Source organism: Caloenas nicobarica, chromosome 4 (genome assembly GCF_036013445.1).
Source record: "Caloenas nicobarica isolate bCalNic1 chromosome 4, bCalNic1.hap1, whole genome shotgun sequence".
Classification (NCBI taxonomy): domain Eukaryota; kingdom Metazoa; phylum Chordata; class Aves; order Columbiformes; family Columbidae; genus Caloenas; species Caloenas nicobarica.
Genome location: NC_088248.1, coordinates 57,995,655 through 58,017,749, shown reverse-complemented (window position 1 = coordinate 58,017,749; position 22,095 = coordinate 57,995,655). Strand labels below are relative to the sequence as shown.

General features: G+C 40.3%; 1 protein-coding gene across 1 annotated transcript in view; it reads left to right on the top strand.

Annotated features, from left to right (window-relative positions):
* The first annotated feature begins 1,308 nt into the window (after nucleotides 1-1,308).
* PCDH7 (protocadherin 7) overlaps nucleotides 1,309-22,095 on the top strand; it is a 270,988-nt gene continuing 250,201 nt past the window's right edge. Inside the window, exon 1 of the mRNA XM_065633874.1 lies at nucleotides 1,309-4,491. Coding sequence (XP_065489946.1) covers nucleotides 1,309-4,491 — 3,183 coding nt within the window. The remainder of the gene's footprint in view (nucleotides 4,492-22,095) is intronic.

Below are 22,095 nucleotides of genomic sequence, written 5' to 3'. Positions count from 1 at the left end.
CAGGAAACAACTGACTGATATAATTTTATTTGCAAATAGAACTCTGTAATTTTTTTAATCGCGTCGCCGATCTTTTCCCCTCCCCTTTGCCATTCTGCTTATATGGATGTAATTCAGAATCTGTGTTAATTCACGTGGGGGATCCAGTTACATCTTGTTCTGCTCCGGGTATATTTATGAGAGACCAATAATCGCCTTTGGACCCATAGTTTTGTTGCTAACCTTTGAACTGAAAGGATCAAGTTCATATCTGGTTACCTGCATTGGGACGGGAAGGAAGAGGAGAGAGAGAGAGAGACAGACTGCAATCTCATTTGTGAATCGCTCTCAGTGCTGCAGATCCAGATTGCTACAACACATGCAGTGCAAATGCAGGTAAGGCACACACACAAACTGCGGATGCAAACCAAACTTGGGACTGTTGTGTGTGTATGTTCATGTCTACAGCCTTGCAAATTCTGGGCAAACGGCTTCCGCAGTTTCTGTATCGTTGCTTTGTGACTAATGACCTTGCGCAGAGTTGTTAAAAAAAAAAAAAAATCCGCTCCGGAGAAAGAGCTGAACATTTCAGGCGATCTCTGAAGATGGATTTGGGTGCTTTTTTGCCAACCAAAAGGGATATTCTGTGGACTGCTCTGTAATACACGAAGTTCTTCTCCTATCAGCTGTGCAGCTACCAACATTATTGGGATTTTTATTTTTTATTTACCTTTTTTTTTTTTTTAAGAACTGCCTATTGCTAAGAGGATTTGGAGTTTTCTCGGACACAAGCCCTTTGAATAAAGCGAATCACATTTTTTCCTGTGTGTGCAGAGAGGGGGAAGAATAAAGCTAATGCCTTGGTCGTAAACGGCTGAGAGAGAGAGAGAGAGAGAGGAGAGAGAGTGTGTGAATCGTAGTTAACTCTAGTGTCGAAGAAGACGACCTGAGGGGCTTCGAATCGCATAGTGCTGCTCCTGCTTTTATTGCAAACCTTGCAAAGTGATTACAGTAAAATCAGAGAGGAGGAGGAGAAGGGGGAGGAGGAGGAAAAACCCATCCTATCTACCGAGATGAATCTTTAAAAAGCAAAATACACTGTCCCGTGAACTGTAAGTATATTGCAACTGGAAGGCAGGGAGAGCAGCAGAGGAGCCAGCAGCAGGGTTTTGACCACCAATTGCACCAGCCATGAGAAAATAAGTTTCCAGGAACAGAAGGATTTTATAATTGATCACCCGGAAGCTCAGCCGCTCTGTTGGCTTATCAGGGGAGTTTATTTGGGGGCAGGTGGGAGTGAGAGGAGGGGGGGGGTTCGGTGCCAGTAAAATGAGGAAGATGCGGACTCTCCTTGGCTTTGTGCATTGCTGCTGCTGCTGCTGCTTCTTGCTCCTCCTGCCTCCGCCGCTCTGGGTCAGCCTGGCAGCGGCCAAGCAGCTCCTGAGGTACCGGCTGGCCGAGGAAGGACCCGCCGACATCCGCATCGGCAACGTGGCTTCCGACCTGGGAATCGTGACGGGCTCCGGAGAGGTGACATTCAGCCTGGAATCGGGCTCTGACTATCTCAAGATCGATAACATGACCGGGGAGCTGAGCACCACAGAGCGGCGCATCGACCGCGAGAAGCTGCCGCAGTGCCAGATGATCTTCGACGAGAACGAGTGCTTCCTGGACTTCGAGGTGTCGGTCATCGGCCCCTCGCAGAGCTGGGTGGACCTTTTCGAGGGCCGGGTCATCATCCTGGACATCAACGACAACACCCCCACCTTCCCTTCCCCTGTCCTCACGCTTACCGTGGAGGAAAACCGGCCTGTGGGGACCCTCTACCTACTCCCCACCGCCACCGACAGGGACTTCGGCCGCAATGGCATCGAGCGCTACGAACTGCTGCAGGAACCTGGCGGGGACGGCGGCCGCCGCGCTGGCGGGGGCGGCGGGGTGGGTTCGGCCTCGGCGGCTTCCGAGAGCGCCCTCTACCCCGGCGGCAGCAAGCGGCGTCAGGAGGCGGACGCGGCGGCCCGCAGCAGCGTCTTCGAGCTGCAGGTGGCCGACACTCTCGACGGGGAGAAGCAGCCTCAGCTGATCGTCAAGGGGGCGCTGGATCGGGAGCAGCGGGACTCCTACGAGCTCAGCCTCCGCGTACGGGACGGCGGCGACCCGGCGAGGTCTTCGCAGGCTATCCTGAGAGTCCTGATCACCGACGTGAACGACAACAGTCCCCGCTTCGAGAAGAGTGTCTATGAGGCAGACCTGGCAGAGAACAGCAGCCCCGGGACCCCCATCCTGCAGCTGCGAGCCGCCGACCTGGACGTGGGGGTGAACGGGCAGATTGAGTACGTCTTCGGGGCGGCCACCGAGTCTGTCAGGCGCCTGCTGCGGCTGGACGAGACCTCCGGCTGGCTCAGCGTCTTGCACCGCATCGACCGTGAGGAGGTGAACCAGCTTCGCTTCACTGTCATGGCCCGAGATCGGGGCCAGCCCCCCAAGACAGACAAGGCCACGGTCGTGCTGAACATCCGTGATGAGAATGACAACGTGCCTACCATTGACATCCGGAAAATCGGGCGCATCCCGCTCCGGGATGGGGTGGCTAGTGTGGCTGAGGATGTGCTGGTGGATACCCCAATTGCCCTAGTGCAGGTTTCAGACCGGGACCAAGGTGAAAATGGTGTGGTGACCTGCACCGTGGTGGGAGATGTGCCCTTCCAGCTCAAACCAGCCAGCGAGGGCGAAGGGGAGCCGCAGAACAAGCGCAAGTATTTCCTGCACACCTCAGCCCCTCTGGACTACGAGGCTGTACGTGACTACAATGTGGTGATTGTGGCTGTGGACTCGGGCAGCCCTAGCTTGTCCAGCAACAACTCCTTGCTGGTGCGGGTTGGAGACACTAACGACAACCCTCCCGTGTTCAGCCAGGCTGTGCTGGAGGTGTCCTTCCCAGAGAACAACTTGCCTGGTGAGAGGGTGGCCACAGTTGTTGCCACAGATGCGGACAGTGGCAAGAATGCCGAGATCACCTACTCCCTGGAGGCCTCACCCCTCTCCTCTGAGGTGCCGGGTGGCATCTTCAGCATTGACCCTGACTCTGGGGATGTGTCGGTATTGGCGGTGCTGGACCGCGAGCAACGTGACACCTATGAATTCCAGGTGACGGCCCGGGACAAGGGGGTGCCATCACTGCAGGGCTCCACCACTGTGGTGGTGCGGGTGGCGGATCGCAATGACAATGAGCCACGCTTCATGCAGGACGTGTTCACTTTCTATGTGAAGGAGAACCTGCAGCCCAACAGTCCTGTGGGCATGGTGACTGTGATGGACTTCGACAAGGGCCGCAACGCAGAGCTCAGCCTCTCCATCCAACCCAGCGACCATGACCAGGCAGCCAGCATCTTCTCCATTGAGAATGACACTGGAACCATTTTCTCCACTGTCTCTTTTGACCGGGAGCAGCAGACCAGTTACACTTTTAAAGTGAAGGCAGTGGATGGAGGTGAGCCGCCACGCTCTGCTACCGCCACTGTGTCCCTCTTCGTGATGGATGAGAATGACAATGCGCCTACGGTCACCTTCCCCAGCAACAGCTCCTACACAGTGCTGCCGCCCTCCAGCAACATGCGAACCGTGGTGGCCACAGTGGTCGCCACCGATGCGGACACTGGTCTCAATGCTGACCTCAACTACAGCATAGTCGGGGGCAATCCCTTCAAACTCTTTGAGATTGACCCAGCCAGCGGCGTGGTGTCGCTAGTGGGCAAGCTGGCCCCCAAGCACTACGGCCTGCACCGCCTCGTGGTGCAGGTGAACGACAGTGGGCAGCCACCCCAGTCCACCACTGCCCTGCTCCACGTCTTTGTCAACGAGAGCCTGTCCAATGCCACAGTGGTGGAAAGCCAGGTGGCCCGCAGCCTCCACACACCCCTCGCCCAGGACATTGCTGGCGACCCCAGCTACGAGCTGAGCAAACAGCGGCTTAGCATAGTCATTGGTGTGGTGGCAGGCATCATGACTGTCATCCTCCTCATCCTGGTGGTGGTCATGGCCCGCTACTGCCGCTCCAAGGGCAAACATGGCTACGAGGCCGGCAAGAAGGACCATGAGGATTTCTTCACCCCACAGCAGCATGACAAGGCCAAGAAGCCCAAGAAGGACAAGAAAGGCAAGAAGGGCAAGCAGCCCCTCTACAGCAGCATCGTCACCGTCGAGGCTTCCAAGCCCAACGGGCAGCGCTATGACAGTGTCAATGAGAAGCTCTCCGACAGCCCTGGTATGGGGCGATACCGCTCAGTCAACGGCGGCCCTGGCAGCCCTGACCTGGCCAGGCACTATAAGTCGAGCTCGCCGCTGCCCACCGTCCAGCTGCACCCGCAGTCCCCCACGGCCGGCAAAAAGCACCAGGCAGTGCAGGACCTGCCCCCGGCCAACACCTTCGTGGGCGCCGGTGACAACATCTCCATCGGGTCGGACCACTGCTCCGAGTACAGCTGCCAGGCCAGCAACAAGTACAGCAAGCAGGTAAGAGCGCTGCACCCCGGGCCGCCGCGGTCTGCCCACCCCCCGCGCAGCCCCCGACACGCACGTATACACACGTACACACACACACACCCCGGGCGAGAGAGCGGCGATGCCCGCCTCCCTCCGCCTCCCACACCGGCACAAGCAGACACGACCGTCAGGTTCAATGACCCGTTCAGCCTGGTATCCCCACCCCCCTCCCCCGTGCAGGCAGTCAGGTGCCCGGACCAACACACAGCACGCATGAGAGAGAGTCAGAGATCTTTATGATTATTATAATTCCCTCCGTTTTTCACACCCGGCAGCCAACCAGCGCGTCCGTGCAGCCGCACCGACGGGGGCGCCGGTGCGACCGCCCCGCCGAGCCGGCGGGCGCGGTGCCTCCCCCGCAGGCGCAGCGGTAGCCGGCTGCGAGGGCGGGGGGCGGGCCGGGGACGCGGTCGCTAGCCCAGGCACCGGGCTGTAGGGCAGCCTGAGATGCCTTTATCAGCCGCCCGCCCGGAAGCCAATCCTAGCGGATGTGGAGGGGTCAGAGACCCTGACTCAGTGAAGCCTTGTTCCCCTCTCCGCCCCCGCGGTCTTTGCCGTCGTCCCCCGGCCCTGCTTTCGGCGGCCGATTCCGCTCGCAGCGGGCATTTCCCCCGCCTTGGAGACAGGGAGCTCTGGCTGAGGAGGAAAGTTTCGCCTCGGTCGCCAGGTATTTTGCTCAAAGGGGTTGTTGTCTGCCTGTCGCTTCCTAAGGCTCTCGGTGAGAGTGGAATTGCAGCCGCCGAGCTGAAGCGTTAATGGCTGTTATTACTAGGTCATTCATTAGGACCAACATGCTTAAATAATCCACAGTGCCTGTCTGCAGTCTAATTTACAACACAGAGATTGCTCTCATTGCAGCAGTTGCTCTGAATACATGTAAATGTTAGTGAGCGTAGAATCCCACCCCAGTATGTTTTAATTGTGTGGTTCCCCCCCCCCCCCCCTCCTATTGTATATCCCATGAAATTCATTACTTCAAGCTGTGAGACCCTAATTTGCGAGCACAGCTGCCTCATAGCTCAGTCTGTAGAGAGTGTGACTGCTGTGAGACCTCTGAGAGCGAGGTGTGCCTTCAGTCTCAAGTGACTGGCTCTCATCTCGGCTGTGTTGGCGGAGGTCGGTTCAGTGAAGCTCCGATAGCGTAAAACAGGTGACGGTAGGGATTTCTTTACAGTCCTTGAAATAAAATAGGGATTGAACAGAGGAGAATCAAGGTCCTCAGTGAAAGCATCTATTTTGTTTTATAAGACACATATGTAGCCTGAACAGAGATCCGTTTTCTTTGGGGGAGTACTTTTTGAGGGATGGTAAAATGAGATACTTAACACCCGATGATTTCCATTACATCTTTCCATGTAAGATAATATTCTGAATGTTTCCTTAACTACAGTGCGTGTTACACACGAATCTAGAGAGGAATTAATGCTGATTCATGTAAATACAGAGCCAAGTCTGGAACAGGGAAATTCTGACTAAGTTGACAATAATTATTTTTCAACTTATTAACATGCAAATATGGTACACTATGACTTTTTATACTTTGAAACGTCTGCTACTCTACTACAATTGAAGTTTTACAACGTGTTGCCAGTATTTGCATTCTACTAAAAATACTTAAAAATATTGTAAAAGAAAATTAATTGCATGAGCCACTCAGTCTTCCAGATGACAAAAAAAGCGTGATTGATGTACTATCTGCCAGTATTTTTGTTTATGTTGTTTTACAAGTGATACAAATTTACAGAACGTTTGATACAGTAGTTTCTGGGTGATACATTTCATTAACTTTCTCCTGGAGAGTACATTATAGTTTCAGTTTGAAAATAGTCTGTATAAAATACAAAGTACTAAGAAAGTTCCTAAGCTTCCAGCTGCTAAGGTTTATTAAGCACATAGTAGATTATGCCGTTTTAGTGAACACTGGAATAACAAAGTAGCAGTGGAACATAAGTTAATCAGATACTACTTCTTGCTGCTGCAATTCATGTAAAAATATGAATTATAAACTGTCAAAGTGTAATTTATTTTCAGTGTAAAAGAACGCCTTGCATTCTAGTGTGGCAATGGTAAAGGATTACACCATATAAATTACTGTTCAACTTGATAAAAAACTTATTTAAGTTTATATTACAGAAATATTTTTTTAATTACTTAACATTTTTGAAGGGTATATTTTGATATAGAATATATTAGAAGATTTCTTAGTAGAAGAAAATGTCTTTATTATGTTTTTACTTGCAACAATCAAACCAAAAGAAGTACATGCTGAATCGCTCCATTATTTATCTAGTTCGTTACAAAAGTTATTTATCAGTGTTGATAGTTTCCCTGTGCTAAGTGTTTAGTTTATTAAGGTTAGTTTACCTGAGTAGTTTATAGCTGATATTCCAATGCCTTGTCTTTTTATTTTTAAACATGTAGAAAGTATTTGCGCACTTGTAAAGCATGCATGTAAAGTAAGGAAAGTGCCCAAGAAAACAGTACAGGTAGTGCTAAATAACAGGCTTCATAAGAGAAACCATCAGGCACAAAACTTGATACTGATTTCCTGTGGGTACTTGCCAGCTTGCTGCTGAGCGACTTTTATTTAGTTTCGTTCACACTTTTGCATGATAGCGGGGACATTAAGACTTATTTGCATAAACAATATGTAAGCTCTTCACATCTCAAACATTGACAGTGGAGCATTTCTCAGTTTATCAGGCAAAACACATGAGGATTTTTAGCACCCAAACCACGTGGAGCACATTGTTTAGAGAGAAATGTGAAGCAGTGGCAGATGAAGGGTTCTGATGTGGTGTGTATCAGATCGTTTCATAGTGCAGCTCTACGTGTGAAATAGAACCAGTGGCATGTTGATGTGACCATGGTGGGGAGACTAGCTGAAACCTCTAAGGCTGCCTTTATTTCCTTCTTGGCAGTTCCCTTTGTTCTAAGGAGACATTAGAAGGTGTATAAAGTTTTAGAATAAATGAGTGGACACAGAAGAATGTACCTGCTCTAAGTTACTGGGGATGAGAGCAATACTAATTTCCCATTAGTGTAATTAGAATCAGTAATGGATACTTTAATCTATCTACAATATAGCGGTCAGGAAATGAAGTCTCTACTTATGTGACTGACTGGTATACCCCAGTGAATACAAGTTGTTTTCATTCTGATCATTTGATACTTCCTTTTTGAAGGTAATGCATTGAATTTCTTAAATGAGTTGCCAAATACATCCTGATTGATATAGTACTGTATAGGAGACCTTCAGTGGAGAAAACTACAAACAATTTGCAACTCTCTTCCTTCTTGACATCAGGTGTTTTATATGAAGTTTAAAATTAAATTCTGTATTCAGTAGACTTCTGATATCTTACTGTCACATTTTTAGAAGATCTTTCACAAGTTTGTCTCCTACTCTTGTCTTACTTAGAATGGTATTCCTCTGAAATATTCTTTTAGAGTCCCATTTACCAATTCTCTCCTATTCAGTAAAGCACTAACATATTACATAATGGCAAACAAATGTTTAAATCACGTAGTATTCGATAGGTCTTAATCACTTGCCAAAAGTTAAAGCTGTACAGAAGTGTTCTGCTTAATGGAGATGAGTTTAAGCAAGTGTTTTTCTGAACCAGAGCTTTAAAATCTGAACCCTCCAGGTGCATCATATTGCTTGTGCGGAGACTGAATGCTGCTAACCTTCAGCAAAGACAGCCAAAGATAAGGAAAGCTCAGTGCCTGAGAGGAATCACTTAGCAGCTTGGAGGATTGCATCCTTAATCATAATTCTAATAATAGATTTTAATTGTAAATAATTGTTTATTTTCTCGTGTTAGTTTCAGATATATCTTTATAAGATATTTTTTCCACTTCGTTTCACAGTGCAAAATAGTGGCATATGAGCAGGTTATTTCACTGAAACTTTTAATCACAAACATGAGATTAGCATGTTAACAAGCACTGCTTGAAGAACAGGCCTTGTAAACCCTGTTTATATGTTTACATTTGGCTTCTTGGTTTCTTTTTTACTTGCTCTGCTCAACAAACAATGATTATTGACTACTTAAAACACTGCAGTGGTGGTGGTTTTAGTTTTGTTTTTTGTTTTGTTTGTGGTTTTTTGTTTGGTTGGTTTTTTTGGTTTTTTGTTTCCTTTTTTTTTTAGGAGATATTGGTCACCATCAGTAGAATTAGCAAAACGAGTACTGGAATTCCTAAGCAGTGTTATTTCTCTGCTTGGGGGTATTGGCTTCCTAGCCAATTCTGTAATCGTTTCTGAATTATCCCTATGCCTTTTCTAATTGAAAATGTACCATTTAGTGAAGAAAAATTTTTATCATATCAGAGTGTGCTGAAACACTAGTCAAAACTAGATGCATTTGCTGTAAAGTCTTATTTCCATTAAAGTGAAATATGTAGAAATTAATATCTTAAAAAATTCTTTGTACAGTAGCCAGTTAGTTTGTTTCATAACATTTCAAACGTTGATCAGTCTGTTGCAATGTTGAAGCATTTTGACGAGTTGGTTAACATATATGCAGATTATGTCTATAAACTAAATGGGTCCGTTTCCTCATAAATATGTGCATGTAACCAGCAGCCTTAATAGGATCCCAAATCCATCCATTGAGGGGGCAATCAGTTTAACCATGCAGGAAAGCATCATCTTTTTTCGTGCTTATGTACAGACAAACACACAGAGGCTTATCTCAAAGACTGCTTTTTATAATCACAAAGCAACTCTCAAGAATAAAGCTTTTAACAACTTTCGGCTAAGCAAATATTGTACAGTATAATAATTGTAACAATAACAGTGTTATGGTACCACTACGTGCAATGTAGATAAATGGGAACATTGTCATTAAGTTCTTTCATATAGCTAACTTGAATGCTGTTTGGTGCAATTTTCTATTCTCAATTAGCATTATATTAAATACTTTACAATTAGTTTTTAAGTGTGACCCACATTTGACCTTCAGTAACAAATTATGACGAAAGAGAGGCTAATTAAACATGAAATAGATGGATTGTTGATGCTTTAATTATCTTTAACATAAAGTGTTCCACTGCTAAGTGTAGCCTTTATTTTTTTCCTCTTCAGTAAAATCATGTTGTACAGCGTGCAAATGACTAAGTTACCACTGAATCATTCTGCACTCCCAGGAGATGTACAGAGCCAAAAGAGACAGGATCTGAGTAAAGGAGGATTCATGCTCTGAATAAGTAAAGAACTGTACTATTATAGGCAAGGGGTAGCAAGAAACATCTTTAAAAGGCTAGGATCTAATTTATCAACTCAGACAGCTCTCTGGCATTATACATACCAATATGAACCTGGGTTTTAACCGTGGTTAGCAGTTTGCCTATTGCTGTGTCAGTCTTTGTACTGTATAAGTGTATTTCTGAGTGTGCTGCTGCTTCTTTCTCTCTTTTTTTTTTTTTTTTGTTGATATGTTTAGATGCATTGTTTTCTAGTATTTGACATATTTGCTAGTTTAACCAACTGTCAGCAGTGTTTCAGAGAAACATCTGTTCTGCATCTTCAGGCATATTTTCCTTTAAGGATTTGCTTTCAAAAGTTTTAGAAGGTTTATGTAATTAGTGATCTGCTGGGCCACTTTAAGATGTAAAACTTATCAAGTTGGTTTTGCATTAAAATATAAAAGAAATTCAATAGACTTCAGAAGTAGTTAGCATTGTGCTCCTATGTCAATTATTATAACTAAGTCCTTTAGGAGTGCTGTGAACTCTTTGCTGTATTTGCTGAACTTTTTAGCATCTAATTACTAATCTTAACAGGACACATCAGTTTCATTTTCTTTCACTATATATACAGGAAATATTGGTACAGACATACGAGCAATTCCGTAGAATATTTAGCAGGCTGGTTTTCTAAGTTTTCTAAGTAAGTCTCTTTCCAACAGATACTTAGAAACTGTGAAAGCTGCAAAACAATTTCCTTCTTTTCAGTCTTAGCCTGCATGTAATAAGTTCAATGTAATTTATGTTCTACATTTCTCAATTTTTTTATTACATTTTTAGGTGTTTTTATTTCACTGTGTGCTCAGGCAATATTTTTCTGTATTTTTCTCCCCTGATTTTTCTTTCCTAGAAGAGTAGATTTGTTGTCTGTCTGTTATCAGATTTTGGACTTTGTTAGCATATACTATATGTTCATTTTAATCAATAATTAAACCAACAAAAAATAGCCCGAGTTACTATCCAGAATAAAAAGAAAGTTTTTAATTATTATTATTGTATATGAATTTGCATGATTTCAATTTTTGAATGAAGATTGTAAAAGAAAACTCTGACATTCATATAGGTGTATGTCAAGTTTATTGACTGTGCAATTTAATGAAAAGTGTTTTAGTAACATGGACTGTGCAATTCAAGTTATTCTAACAGGCTACACTGCATGGCCCAGTAGCAGTATAAGGAGAACAGTTGAAATACTGTTATTACAAAAATTTGAAATTAGTTTATTTCAGTTGATCTCACAACATCCAATCCTATCAAGCCTTACAAAATGCACATTGATAGGTAAATAGTACAAATGAAATTCACCTATATCCTGTATCATCTCATGTTTTTTCTTATTTGTATGAAGTTGCACAGTTGGAAATTTTTAAACCTTAATTAGAGGCAGGTAAAAATAATTTATGTATCCAAGATCTGATGAAAACAGTAGATGAGATTAAATTACAGGATCCCTTTGAGTTTTGACTTCTATGAAAAAAAAGTCTAAGGAGAGGGGAAAGAATATACACATATTATGAAAAAGCTAGAACTGACTTACTGTCTTCCATAAACTTCAGGCAACAGAGACTTCCCAATATCACTTTTATTTTCCTGTTGTGGATGACAAAATATCACATTAATGCTGGAATAACCAAGGTTAGTTGGGGCATCTAAAATGTGATTTACAACAGAAGAAGATAAAGGAGGATTTAAAACTTCATTTCTTATTTTAGTGCAATTTCCTCTATAAATATTTAACTGAGAGCAGCTCATCAACAGATGTCAAAATCTCAAAATGTGATTGTACTGAATTACTAGTTAGTCAAGTTCCTGAACAATTTCAGTGGCACACATTGGAGATGTGGAAGTCGTGGAAATGTGATTAACATGAGCAATTTACTCAATCTTATGTGCCCATTTTCACTAATAAGAGTTATAAAATTATAAAATTACAGTAACTTTTGACTGTATTAGAAAAATAGGGAATAAATTTGATATATAACCTACATGAGCAGCATAGAGGAACCATTTTTTTTTTTAAAAGGAGAAAATGGGAAAACTTAAAAGTTTTGGTTTTTAGCAGTTTGAGCAAAAATAATATTCTGGCCACATTTAAAATGGAATGATATGTAAAAGTGATGTGCTTTCTCTCTTGAAATGGTTTATATCAATCAAACTATCCTGTCATTTAGGTAACACAGCTGTTTTCCAATCATTAGCTTGTAAAATGCTGCAGCATAACCCCAAAAGTATAGTTTAATTGTACTCAGAGTGGATCACAAATGACACAATTATTAGAAGCTGAAGAATAGCATTATGTTTGTCTTTCAAAACTTAGTTTACCTTATTAACTACTGGCAAGGGTGAGTATATTTTTTAAAGGCAAACATTGTTCTGTAAGATGAGATTTTGTTACAGATTTTACGTTCTGAATCAAACAATCTAATGGCTGAGTTTGTAATCCTTGAAGGAAATAAATGCGTTGTTGCAAGCAGAATTCTTGGAACATTAAGAAGCAATAAAATTAATATTTATCAAAGTATTTGATATAGAGTCTTTTATTATCTACAGATAATATGAAGTCAAATTATAGATAACGTAAAGTCAATTTATTAAGACTAGGTACAGAAGGTAGGTACTAGCTGATGTGCTGAAAATCACTCACAGAATATGTACTAGAACTAGAACACAGAAATATCAGTTCCTTCTGCCAAAAATTTAGAGAGAATTTTACCTCACAGCCTTGTCTGAAGCAGTTCATTTTAGTTACCACATTGAAAGTAAAAGAGTATTTGTCACCTGACAGGATAAAAATTCCTGCATTACGTGGTCACGTGATTATTATGGAGAATCCTCCACACGCTCCCTGAAAAGTAGTTTCTTGACTGGGGTTGTGGCCAGGAAATGTGTGTCTTTTGTGGTATGTGCCAAATGTTTTCTCTGTTGTAGCACTGCTCAGAGAGAAGCAGCGAGGGAGGGGACGAGTGTCATAATTTATTCTGTCTATCCATGTATAGATGTCAAGGACTTTTCAGCCCTGGAGCAGTGTAAAATATGAGAACTAGCCCCTACTTCCTTCCCCCCTACTCCTTTACACCAAATCCATGTGAGGCAGAGTTGCTTTAACACATTCTCAGAGACTTATCCTTGGAGAAAATATCCTTTATCAGGACAATACTTTTACAGGGATACAACTTGATGTAGAATTGTGTTTCTATGCTGAAGAAGGAATGGAAATTGTGGAGACCATCATGGTGTTCTGGGTGTGATTCAGCTATCTAAACTTATGCATCGTGCTGTCACTTAAATAGCCTAAACTTTCCGAAATACCTGCCCAGAGCTGCATGGACAGGGTGTATGATGCAAGACCTGGGTGACTTCTGGGACGCTCTTCTGTAGCTGCAACTCAAGGCTAAACAAAAAAGAAATCACTTGCCAATTGTTTGGTTTACTCGAAGAAACAATAGTTAAAATGACTTTAAGTACTCTGTGAAATGTAGTGCATTCTGGCAAGGTTGAAAATGTTTTTTTCAGTAAGAATTTACGCATAGTTTTCAAATGTGTGTGCCGTACGTGTCTGTTAATAGAACGTATGTGTGAAGATGTATGCACACATATATACTGATGTTAGGTTAACAAGTTATTTTTGAATTGACACAAACTGTTTCTGTTTTCAGTGAAACAATACTGACAACAGTTGGCTTAACTAATTTCCATTCATCTTCAGACATCTGAGGCTGATGTTTATCTCATGTTTGGTGAAACTACAGGTAGTTCCATGAAAGTCAATCAAATTTAACTAATATCAACCACTCAAGTTAAATTAGGTGATATAATATTCAGAGACTCCTTTATATTAAACAAGATATAGATACAGTAGACCAGTTTATCAGTTTGGATGTTATGCATCAAATCTCCTGCATTCAACTTATATAGCATGCATATATCTATAATTTGCAAAATAACAGAGTAGGTTTTCACCATTTATTACATCCAAATGTGAAATTATCGTAGTAACAGTTTCTGGGAACGATGTGGCTTTAATAACATTTCAAAAAGTATGATTCTAGTATTAAACACATTCTTACTCAAACTAACAGCACAGCAAGAGTATGTATGGCAAGCTACCTTTGTTCAGTGACCTGATAGATCATGGTGTTTATTTGTGGAGTTGTGTGTTACCGCTTGTAGGCATACTTACCAGAAAGACTTGGCCTGAAAATTCATATCAGCTTTATAATGCAAAACTTTGTCTCTCAGATGAAATCTGGCCATTTGCTTAGGCAAATCTATTTAATTTATTTGGGAGTCCTTTTTTAAACACTATATTTAACAAGAGAAAATAACTTCAGTAGTTTGCAAGCTTTCTAAAGATGAAAGACAAGAACGGAAATATGGATAATAAACCAACAGCAAATTAAAGTATTAGTTACTTCACCTGGCTCCAACATTTTTACAGTGATATTTTAAGTCCCTGTTTTACCATCTTTACTGTTCACAACTTCTGTGTCTGCTGATTTCAACATATATTTGGTCTCACTCTCCATCATGTCACCCCTGTTCTAAGGAAGTTACGTTGTCATAAAATTTGAGTAATGAAATGGTGAATCAGTTTCCTTATCTCCAGCCATGTATTCTAAATTGATTATAATGACATAACTTGTGCCTTCTGTGATAGCGAGAGAGGATATCCATAATTCTGTTGAATCAGAAAAATTCTATTTTCAATGAGCATGTAATTATTTTCCAGTTATAGCAGAAGTTTACAGACGGACAGTAATTGATTTCTTTGGGAGATAAATATTTGTTTTATTTTCATGTTGTGAGTTCTTTTACAGAAGGAATAGTTGCACTGGAAGCTAGAAATCTCCACTTAAGACAGGTCACTACATGCTCGGCCACTGACCCTCAGCCCAGATTGTGGGTAAGGTCTGTCATGTAGATTTAGAAAATTCACTCAGAAGACTCCTCTAACTATATACTAATGTTTTTTTTCTACTTCCTGAAACATAAGGACCTGAATCTATCACTTTATTTTAATTAAATGTTTCTAAATATGAATAAAATTCAGTTATTTCTAGAGCAGGCATCAATTCGTATGAGTAAAAGTGACAGCAATGGGTGTGAAACAAAGCAGTACCAATTTTCATGGTGGCTTTCAACTATGACTTTTTTCGAAAAAGTACAACACATAGTCTGGGTCATGTATTTTACCCAATTTATTACTATATACATGTAAACCAGAATAGAATAACATATCTGAAATATCTAACAACAGTGTGGATGAGAGTAGTACTTAATAGGAATGACAAAGAACTACCACCGAGGTACAGCAGGTATTTCACCAGGATGTGGGTTCATGTAATGGGTGGGTTTGTTCAGTAGGTTGAGACTTGATGCTGGCAGCTCCCTTGGCCACATATGAAGCGAGTATAGGTTAGTGCAGCACAAAAACTCATCTTGTTGAAATCCTCTGAGTCCATATATGGAATTGTATGTTACTAAAAAGCATGCTGCTTGTGGTGGTTTTATGTGCTTTTTTTACATTTATTTAAAAAAATACACAAGGGAGATTTAGTTTAGAATTGAAGGAAACTTGTGTAACTGTTTTCAAAACAGCACTGCCTTTGCCATTCCTTGTTTTGCAGAGATCACTGGACACTTAGATGATTTGTCCTGTTTTTTTTGTGCGACACCAGTTCTTTAAATATTTATTTATCAAATTTTGCTAGTATTTTGGATCTTTTTGGTTGTTCTTTGATGCAGAGGAAAAAATAAGCAACCGTGTGAAATTCCTCTGTGCAGAATAAATTAAGAAGATTTTGTTTTCATTATATTGCAGAATATGTTATCACTTAGTGACATTCAATGAGACTGGAGGATGGTACATTCAATTGGCCCTTCAGACACTGCTGAAAGAATTGAAAATTCATCTCGGACTTTCTAATACTGAATATTAGTGCACCTTTCTAGGAACCTTGAATGCTAACTTTATGTATTTTTTCTTTACTAGTTCTTAGTTACATATATAAAGTGACTGAACTTTTCAAATCATAGAGTAACCTTCCAGGAGAATTAATGTTACAGAAGTACGAAAGGACTGGCTAAGGTATTGCTCTATCAAATGTTTCTAAAAGGCTTTCTGTATAAGACTTTGTGATCTACTATTGATGCAAATTACTGAGGATAAAAGAAAATCCATCTGTTATCAAAGAAAAAAATAAATGAAGTAAGTCCAGGGATTTGAAAGACTTAGCATTAAGGACTAAGAATTCATACTTTGTGATGGGTTTATAGTAACTGACAGTAGAAAAGACTTCTTTTTAGCATTCACAATGTGTGGGGGTTTTTTATTTTTTTTTTTATTGAAAGAAAATGGCTTTGCCATAAAAGCTTCTCATGTAACATATCCTGTTTCATTTCATAATTTCATATTCTTCACTGAAATGTCTCAATTAAAATATGACCTACACCATTTCATGTCGTGTTGGGCATCACTAGTTTTGTTATTATTACCCTTACACTTAATCAAATTGTCTGTAGCTAAATAAATAGCATTTCATCAAGAATCGTTGGTTTTCAGTCAGCTAGCAGACAGATTATTGGCATGAGAACAGATCTAAGGCTAGTGTCTCCAATCTGTAACTAATTGTACGCTGATAATAGTACTGCCCACGGGCAAATCTTACTCTCTGTCCTGATCTATGATAGATTTTCCTGTACGTTAATATTAAATCAGATGGAGTCATTTTGTAATACTGTTACAGTTACTATCTTTAACCTTTCCTTTTCAATTTGAAATACATGCTGTTTGGAGATACTATCACTGTGTTTCATTTCTGAAAAGAAATGAAGGAAAATCTAAAGGAAAACATAATAGCCATGCTTTTTTCTTGCGATTCTCCTCTTAAAACGGTCTCTTCTTTAGGAGGTAAAGTACTGTTGATACTTAAATAGGTATTTAACTGTAAAATCACATTCTACTGCTTGGCTCGGAGGTGAAAGGAATGTGCCTGACAAATTGCAGCAGGAAGTGGTGCCTCACTTTAGCGTGGTGGTATGTGGGCAGGTGGTTGTGAATGTGGGTACCACAGTGCTCTCTGGACCAGCTGCAGACCGCGTAGTAACGTGCAGTATACATGCAATTACTGCGTTAAGACGTTATAAACATTCACATTTTTCAAGTGTGAAGCTGATGAGGGTGACTACTGGAGCCCCTGTACTGTACCAAGACTCCATCATTTCAGGCTCTTCACAAATGCAGAACATACTGTAAGAGTTGCTTTTAAACAAGGGATACACGGAAGGTAGAATAACACATACTGTAGTCAGCACAGTATAGTGCTCCAAAAGAAAGATGTCTTCTGATCTATGTGAGTTATTCTTGTGAAAAGATTCCAACAGTTTTAAATCTGGTTTTTCACCTTGCTAGTTATGCAAACGACTCTTCATTTTTTCACTAAAGCAAGTGGGAATTGTTCACTGTCACAAATAATAAATAACAAGAGTACCTGATCTGCACAGCATGGAAGCGATAAAAACACATGCTTATGAGTGCTTGAGATTTCACAGCTATTAATTTTGAACTTTTTGATTGCAGTTCTGTTTTACAAGAGTGGATGCTGTTAGGGCAGCACTACACTGTGACAGTGAAAGATTATGACAACATGCATTTATCACTATGAGCTTGATAAATTCAGTGTAAGAGATAGTCAGAAAATGCCCCTAAACCTGAAGTCAGAAAATGCATCTTGCCTTCGCTGAAAGTTAAACTTTTTTTTTATTACTACTAATAATCTTTAGTTCTAAGTTAATACTAACATCAATATATTTGAGAATGTTTATTTTTGCATAGTGAAATGTACAGCTCTTATCAATGTTAGTAAGTTCCTTATCGTGTATATTGAGGGACACTAGGAGTTTATGTGCAGAATGCTATTGTATATACAATATGTATTCACGTACGGATAGGTCCTTTACAAAAGGTCAACAAATACTATAACATCTTTGGGATTAAAAAACGTCAGAAGGACTCTTCAGGCTTCAAAGAACATTTGAAAAAAAATTTTAATGCACCTTAGCATTTAAAGCCTAAATTATCAGTTTTGCCTAAAAGTGTACTCCCCAACTACTTCTATGTAAATAAAAATGTGGTAGATCATGTCTTCCATTTTGAGGTTGCAGTATTCACAGTATGGTAGAAGTGTTTCAAGTCAGAAACTGCATTTTTAGTTTATGGGTAGAAACAGGGATTTCAGTAATAATTAGGCATCATTCTGATGCTGTGTACTGTAAGACAACAGAACACAAAGCATCTGAATGCTGAATCTATACTATTTCTGTTCAAATTTCACAGCCATGACAGAGAAGAGAAATCCTGTGGTATACAGTAGAAAAAAGTCCTGAATAAGGGAAGAGATTTAAAAATAACATATCTAGAAATGTTAGTACCTCTTTTTTTGTTCATTATCTTTCTAGGGAATCCATCTCCAGCCTTTCTAAAACTCTCACCGTGCTGCTAGTTTCTTTTCACATTTTCAGAATATCATCAAAGCCATGCTAATCTGGACCAAGGACATGTCTCAAGAGTCCTGGAATCTCTGAAGAAAAAAACTTTGTTGGCTTTCCTATATTTGACATAATAGAAATGCACCTCGAACTTTTTAAAAATATAAGGAGAGGACAGTTTGCTGCTTTACAAGGCAGGTGTTATAGGTTGCAATCAACAGTTTATGACAAGATTAATAAGAAAGAACTGCAGATCCAAGAGGCATATGCTGTCAGTGAATGACTAGCTCAATAATTAGACAGTTTGACTTTTGACTGCAGTAAGTTTCTTATAGTTTGTAATGTGTATCCCATGTTTAAGGCATTGTAGACTTGTAATCTGTAGGAGGGAAAGGAACAATCTCATGAGAAAAGGAAACTCAGCTTTCTGCCTACAACCTTTTTTTTTTTTCCCCGTGTAGTGGAAAACTGCAGGTGTTTGTTTTATCTCCCAAAGGAAAGGCCTAGCGTTTAAGCAAGACTTTTCTCATAGAAAAGGGAGAACAGCCAGATTTCTTTTTCTTTTTCTTTTCTTTTTTTTTTATTTTGTTTAATCCCTGGATTTTTCTTTGGCACTCAGAAAGAAGAGCTATTTTTTAAATTCATTCTAGGATTCTAGTTTCTGGTAATCTTTTATTAAATAATTGAAAAAAAGTTGTTAGGCATAACTTTGTCAAGTAAAATGGTGCTCTCTACCTTTGTCTTCATCAAAAGCAGTGCACGTTTAAGACACTGGGGGATATGGACAGGAAAGCTGCATCTTTCTATGCTTTTAGGACTGCCTACTTTTTTCCCTATGCTTACATTTTGAGTGATTTTGAAGAGACTCTTACATGAAGCATAGACTAGCTAACTAATGTGAATAAAAGGATAAAAATTTAAAAAGTAAAGACTACTTGTGATGGAAACAATTGCTTCCAATTTTTGTTTCTCCCCAGTTTCTCTTTTATTTAAACATAAATATTCTGATGAAATAAATTAATCTAGTGAACCTTAAAATAATCACTTCTATATTGGCTTTTTGAAGACGTGTTTTGAGACCGAAATAAAGTCAATCTGTTGATTTGTTTGTGTTTTAGAGGTGGAACTTTTCTTCAGGAGGCAGTAGAATAGTACACTGACATATTTGGGAATTTTACTTGCATATAAGTTACCTTAGAATCATATAGTATCTGTGTTCTAATCCAAGTTATCTTACTCTGAGTTTTTAGTCTTACCTTCCCAGTGGCATCATGAAGATTTTGATATTTTAATTTCAGCCTCTGTTCTTCCCATCTAACCAGTTTATTTTTCTCATACAGCAGCAGTCAGATACTCCTGCACACTAAGGGTCAAACATTAAGAAAATGCGGAGGCTGAACTCTATTTATGTTTCGTTATTTCTGCTGGATTGCACAAAGTGTTGGAGATCCAGAAGTATGTTACTATTAGTTTTGTGGTAGTGGGTTTTTTTATTGGTTAGTTGTTCGGGGTTTTTTTGATAGTTAACTTCTGCCATGAAACCTTCAATATTTGAAGGTCTGAGCATATATGGTGAAAGGTAAGACAGTGAAGACAGGAAAGATCTTCATTTAGAGATTTTTCCTGTTCCATAGAGTAGCAGAACATGTCTATATGATGTTTTGGACACTGTTTTCCCAAAGAGAGATCTTTTCTCTGTTACAATAAGGACAAAGCCAAATCAAACCAAATAAAAACATTCCCCAAATCAAGCTGATTTGTGTTTCCATGAATCAACATCCCAAGTTAAATTCAGAATCAGTCTGGCAAACACCTATGGCTGACCTATGCTGTAAAGAGTAAACAGAGGAAATGTCTGTTTTATGGCTAATCCTCTGTTTTTCATGAAACCTCTTTTCTTTCCAAAAGAGGCTTAAGTATTTCGAGTACAAATGAAATGGTGCCCGTCTTCGCTACTTTTCAATAATTCAAGAGCTAGGAAGCCTGATTTGTGAGAAGCTTATTCTGTGACTTTGTGTGTAATTGACAGTGAAGGGGGAAAATGAGGCAATGTTATGCTTTTGCTAGCACTTTTTAAAGGAAGGAATATATTTACTCATTAATGATCCAAGCTATGAATAGATTCATGGCTTATAGCACAGTCTTAGAGGGGGTAAGGGAATTTAAGGGTTTATCACATAGCCTTAAAGGGGCTAGGGGAATTTAAAAGAAAGATATTCAGACTGGAATATTCTGGGTAAACATTTACCTATCTTCTTGGCAGTTCATTATTAAATTATGTGTTGACATTTTGCAGGCACAGAAGGAAAAGAAAGGTACAGACAAAGAAACAGAAACACACTGATGACCTATTGTTAGAGTTTAAGCAGAGTGAATGATTAGCATCTAAAGTATGGAGCAGTGATAATAAAAATCATTGCAAACTACTATCCAGAGTGCATCGTATCCAGTAATACAATTTACTTCATTACATTACTTCATGATGTGGTACTGTATGATGCAGTATTATTATATGGTCTCTGTGTCCTGGGCTTAAACTTGTTCAAAGTATTGGACTAGTTCTAAGCAGTAGATGTTTTATGATGAAGTTCAAATGAATCTGTTAATATAGTTGTCAAATAATGAAATCACATTGAAGTGTGGGGTATTTTTGGATGTGTTTGTTTGGAGTTTTTTTAATCAAATATTCTCATGTATATTTAAGGGGAGGAGGGGAAAAATCCATGTGAGAAATACAGGACCTCATTAACAGGGTGCTGTCATGAGTGTCCTTCAACATAGGTTCAGATCTGTCTTATTTTAGACATGCCCTCAATGTTACATCATTGTCCATAAGATGTGAGTAATAGCATTTTTTTTTTTTTTTACTTCACAGGGATGTTACGAGTTTGGACAAAGGTCTGTAGTGGAACTAGTGTTCTTGCTGAGTGCAGAATTTTGTCCACATTCTGGATTCTAGACTGCAAGTAAGAGTCAGAGTCCAAGTGCTGTGAGAGTCAGGTTCCCTGATCTGGTGGTGCTGTCATACATCCCGAGGGATGGGCAAACAAGCACAAATTGTAAAGTTACTGTATTTGGCTTTTCGAAGTGTTACAGTATTTTTTGCAAGGTAGTTTGAAATGACTCTGCTGAGATGATGTATCTTATATGTTTATAGAGATGGCTTATAATACAATGGTATATGAAGTGCAATGTCTTACATGTTTTTCTCCTGTTTACTACATCAGAATTCAATTCCTATTTACTGATTTATGTTGATAGTAGGATAACAGATATTTAGATTTACCCAAATATGCTAATTCTCAATTTATATTTCATTATTAAAATATAGTAGATGTTTCAGCCTAATATTAGATCATAGCGGTCTTATTTAGCACTATTAAAATAAGCTTAACTTCATGCACTGTACAGAGATAAGGTTTTCAAAAGTTCCTTGTATTAATCTGTGTTCCCTGCAAAGATTTAGTTAACTGGGGAAGAATTGGGCTCAACTCATTTCTATGAATGTATTTTAATCAACAGAACTGTTGTTAGATTCGTATATGTATATTAGGTTGAGTTCTCAATGTAACAATGAGGTCCAAATGCCAATTCTAATGGAGAATTATATTTTTAGAAGTTTGTTACTTAAAGGTGTAGTTTGGCCCTAAGACAAATTCATCTTACCTCAGCTTGCTTTTCATCTATCACAAGTCACTTCAAAGGAAGAGGGATAGGTACCTTCGGAAGTCAAGCTGTTCTATCTACTTTAGGTATTTACTGTCCCATGGACCTCTCTCTCCATTGATGACAGAAGACGACTAGCTTACATGGCTGATTAGTCACTGGATTAGA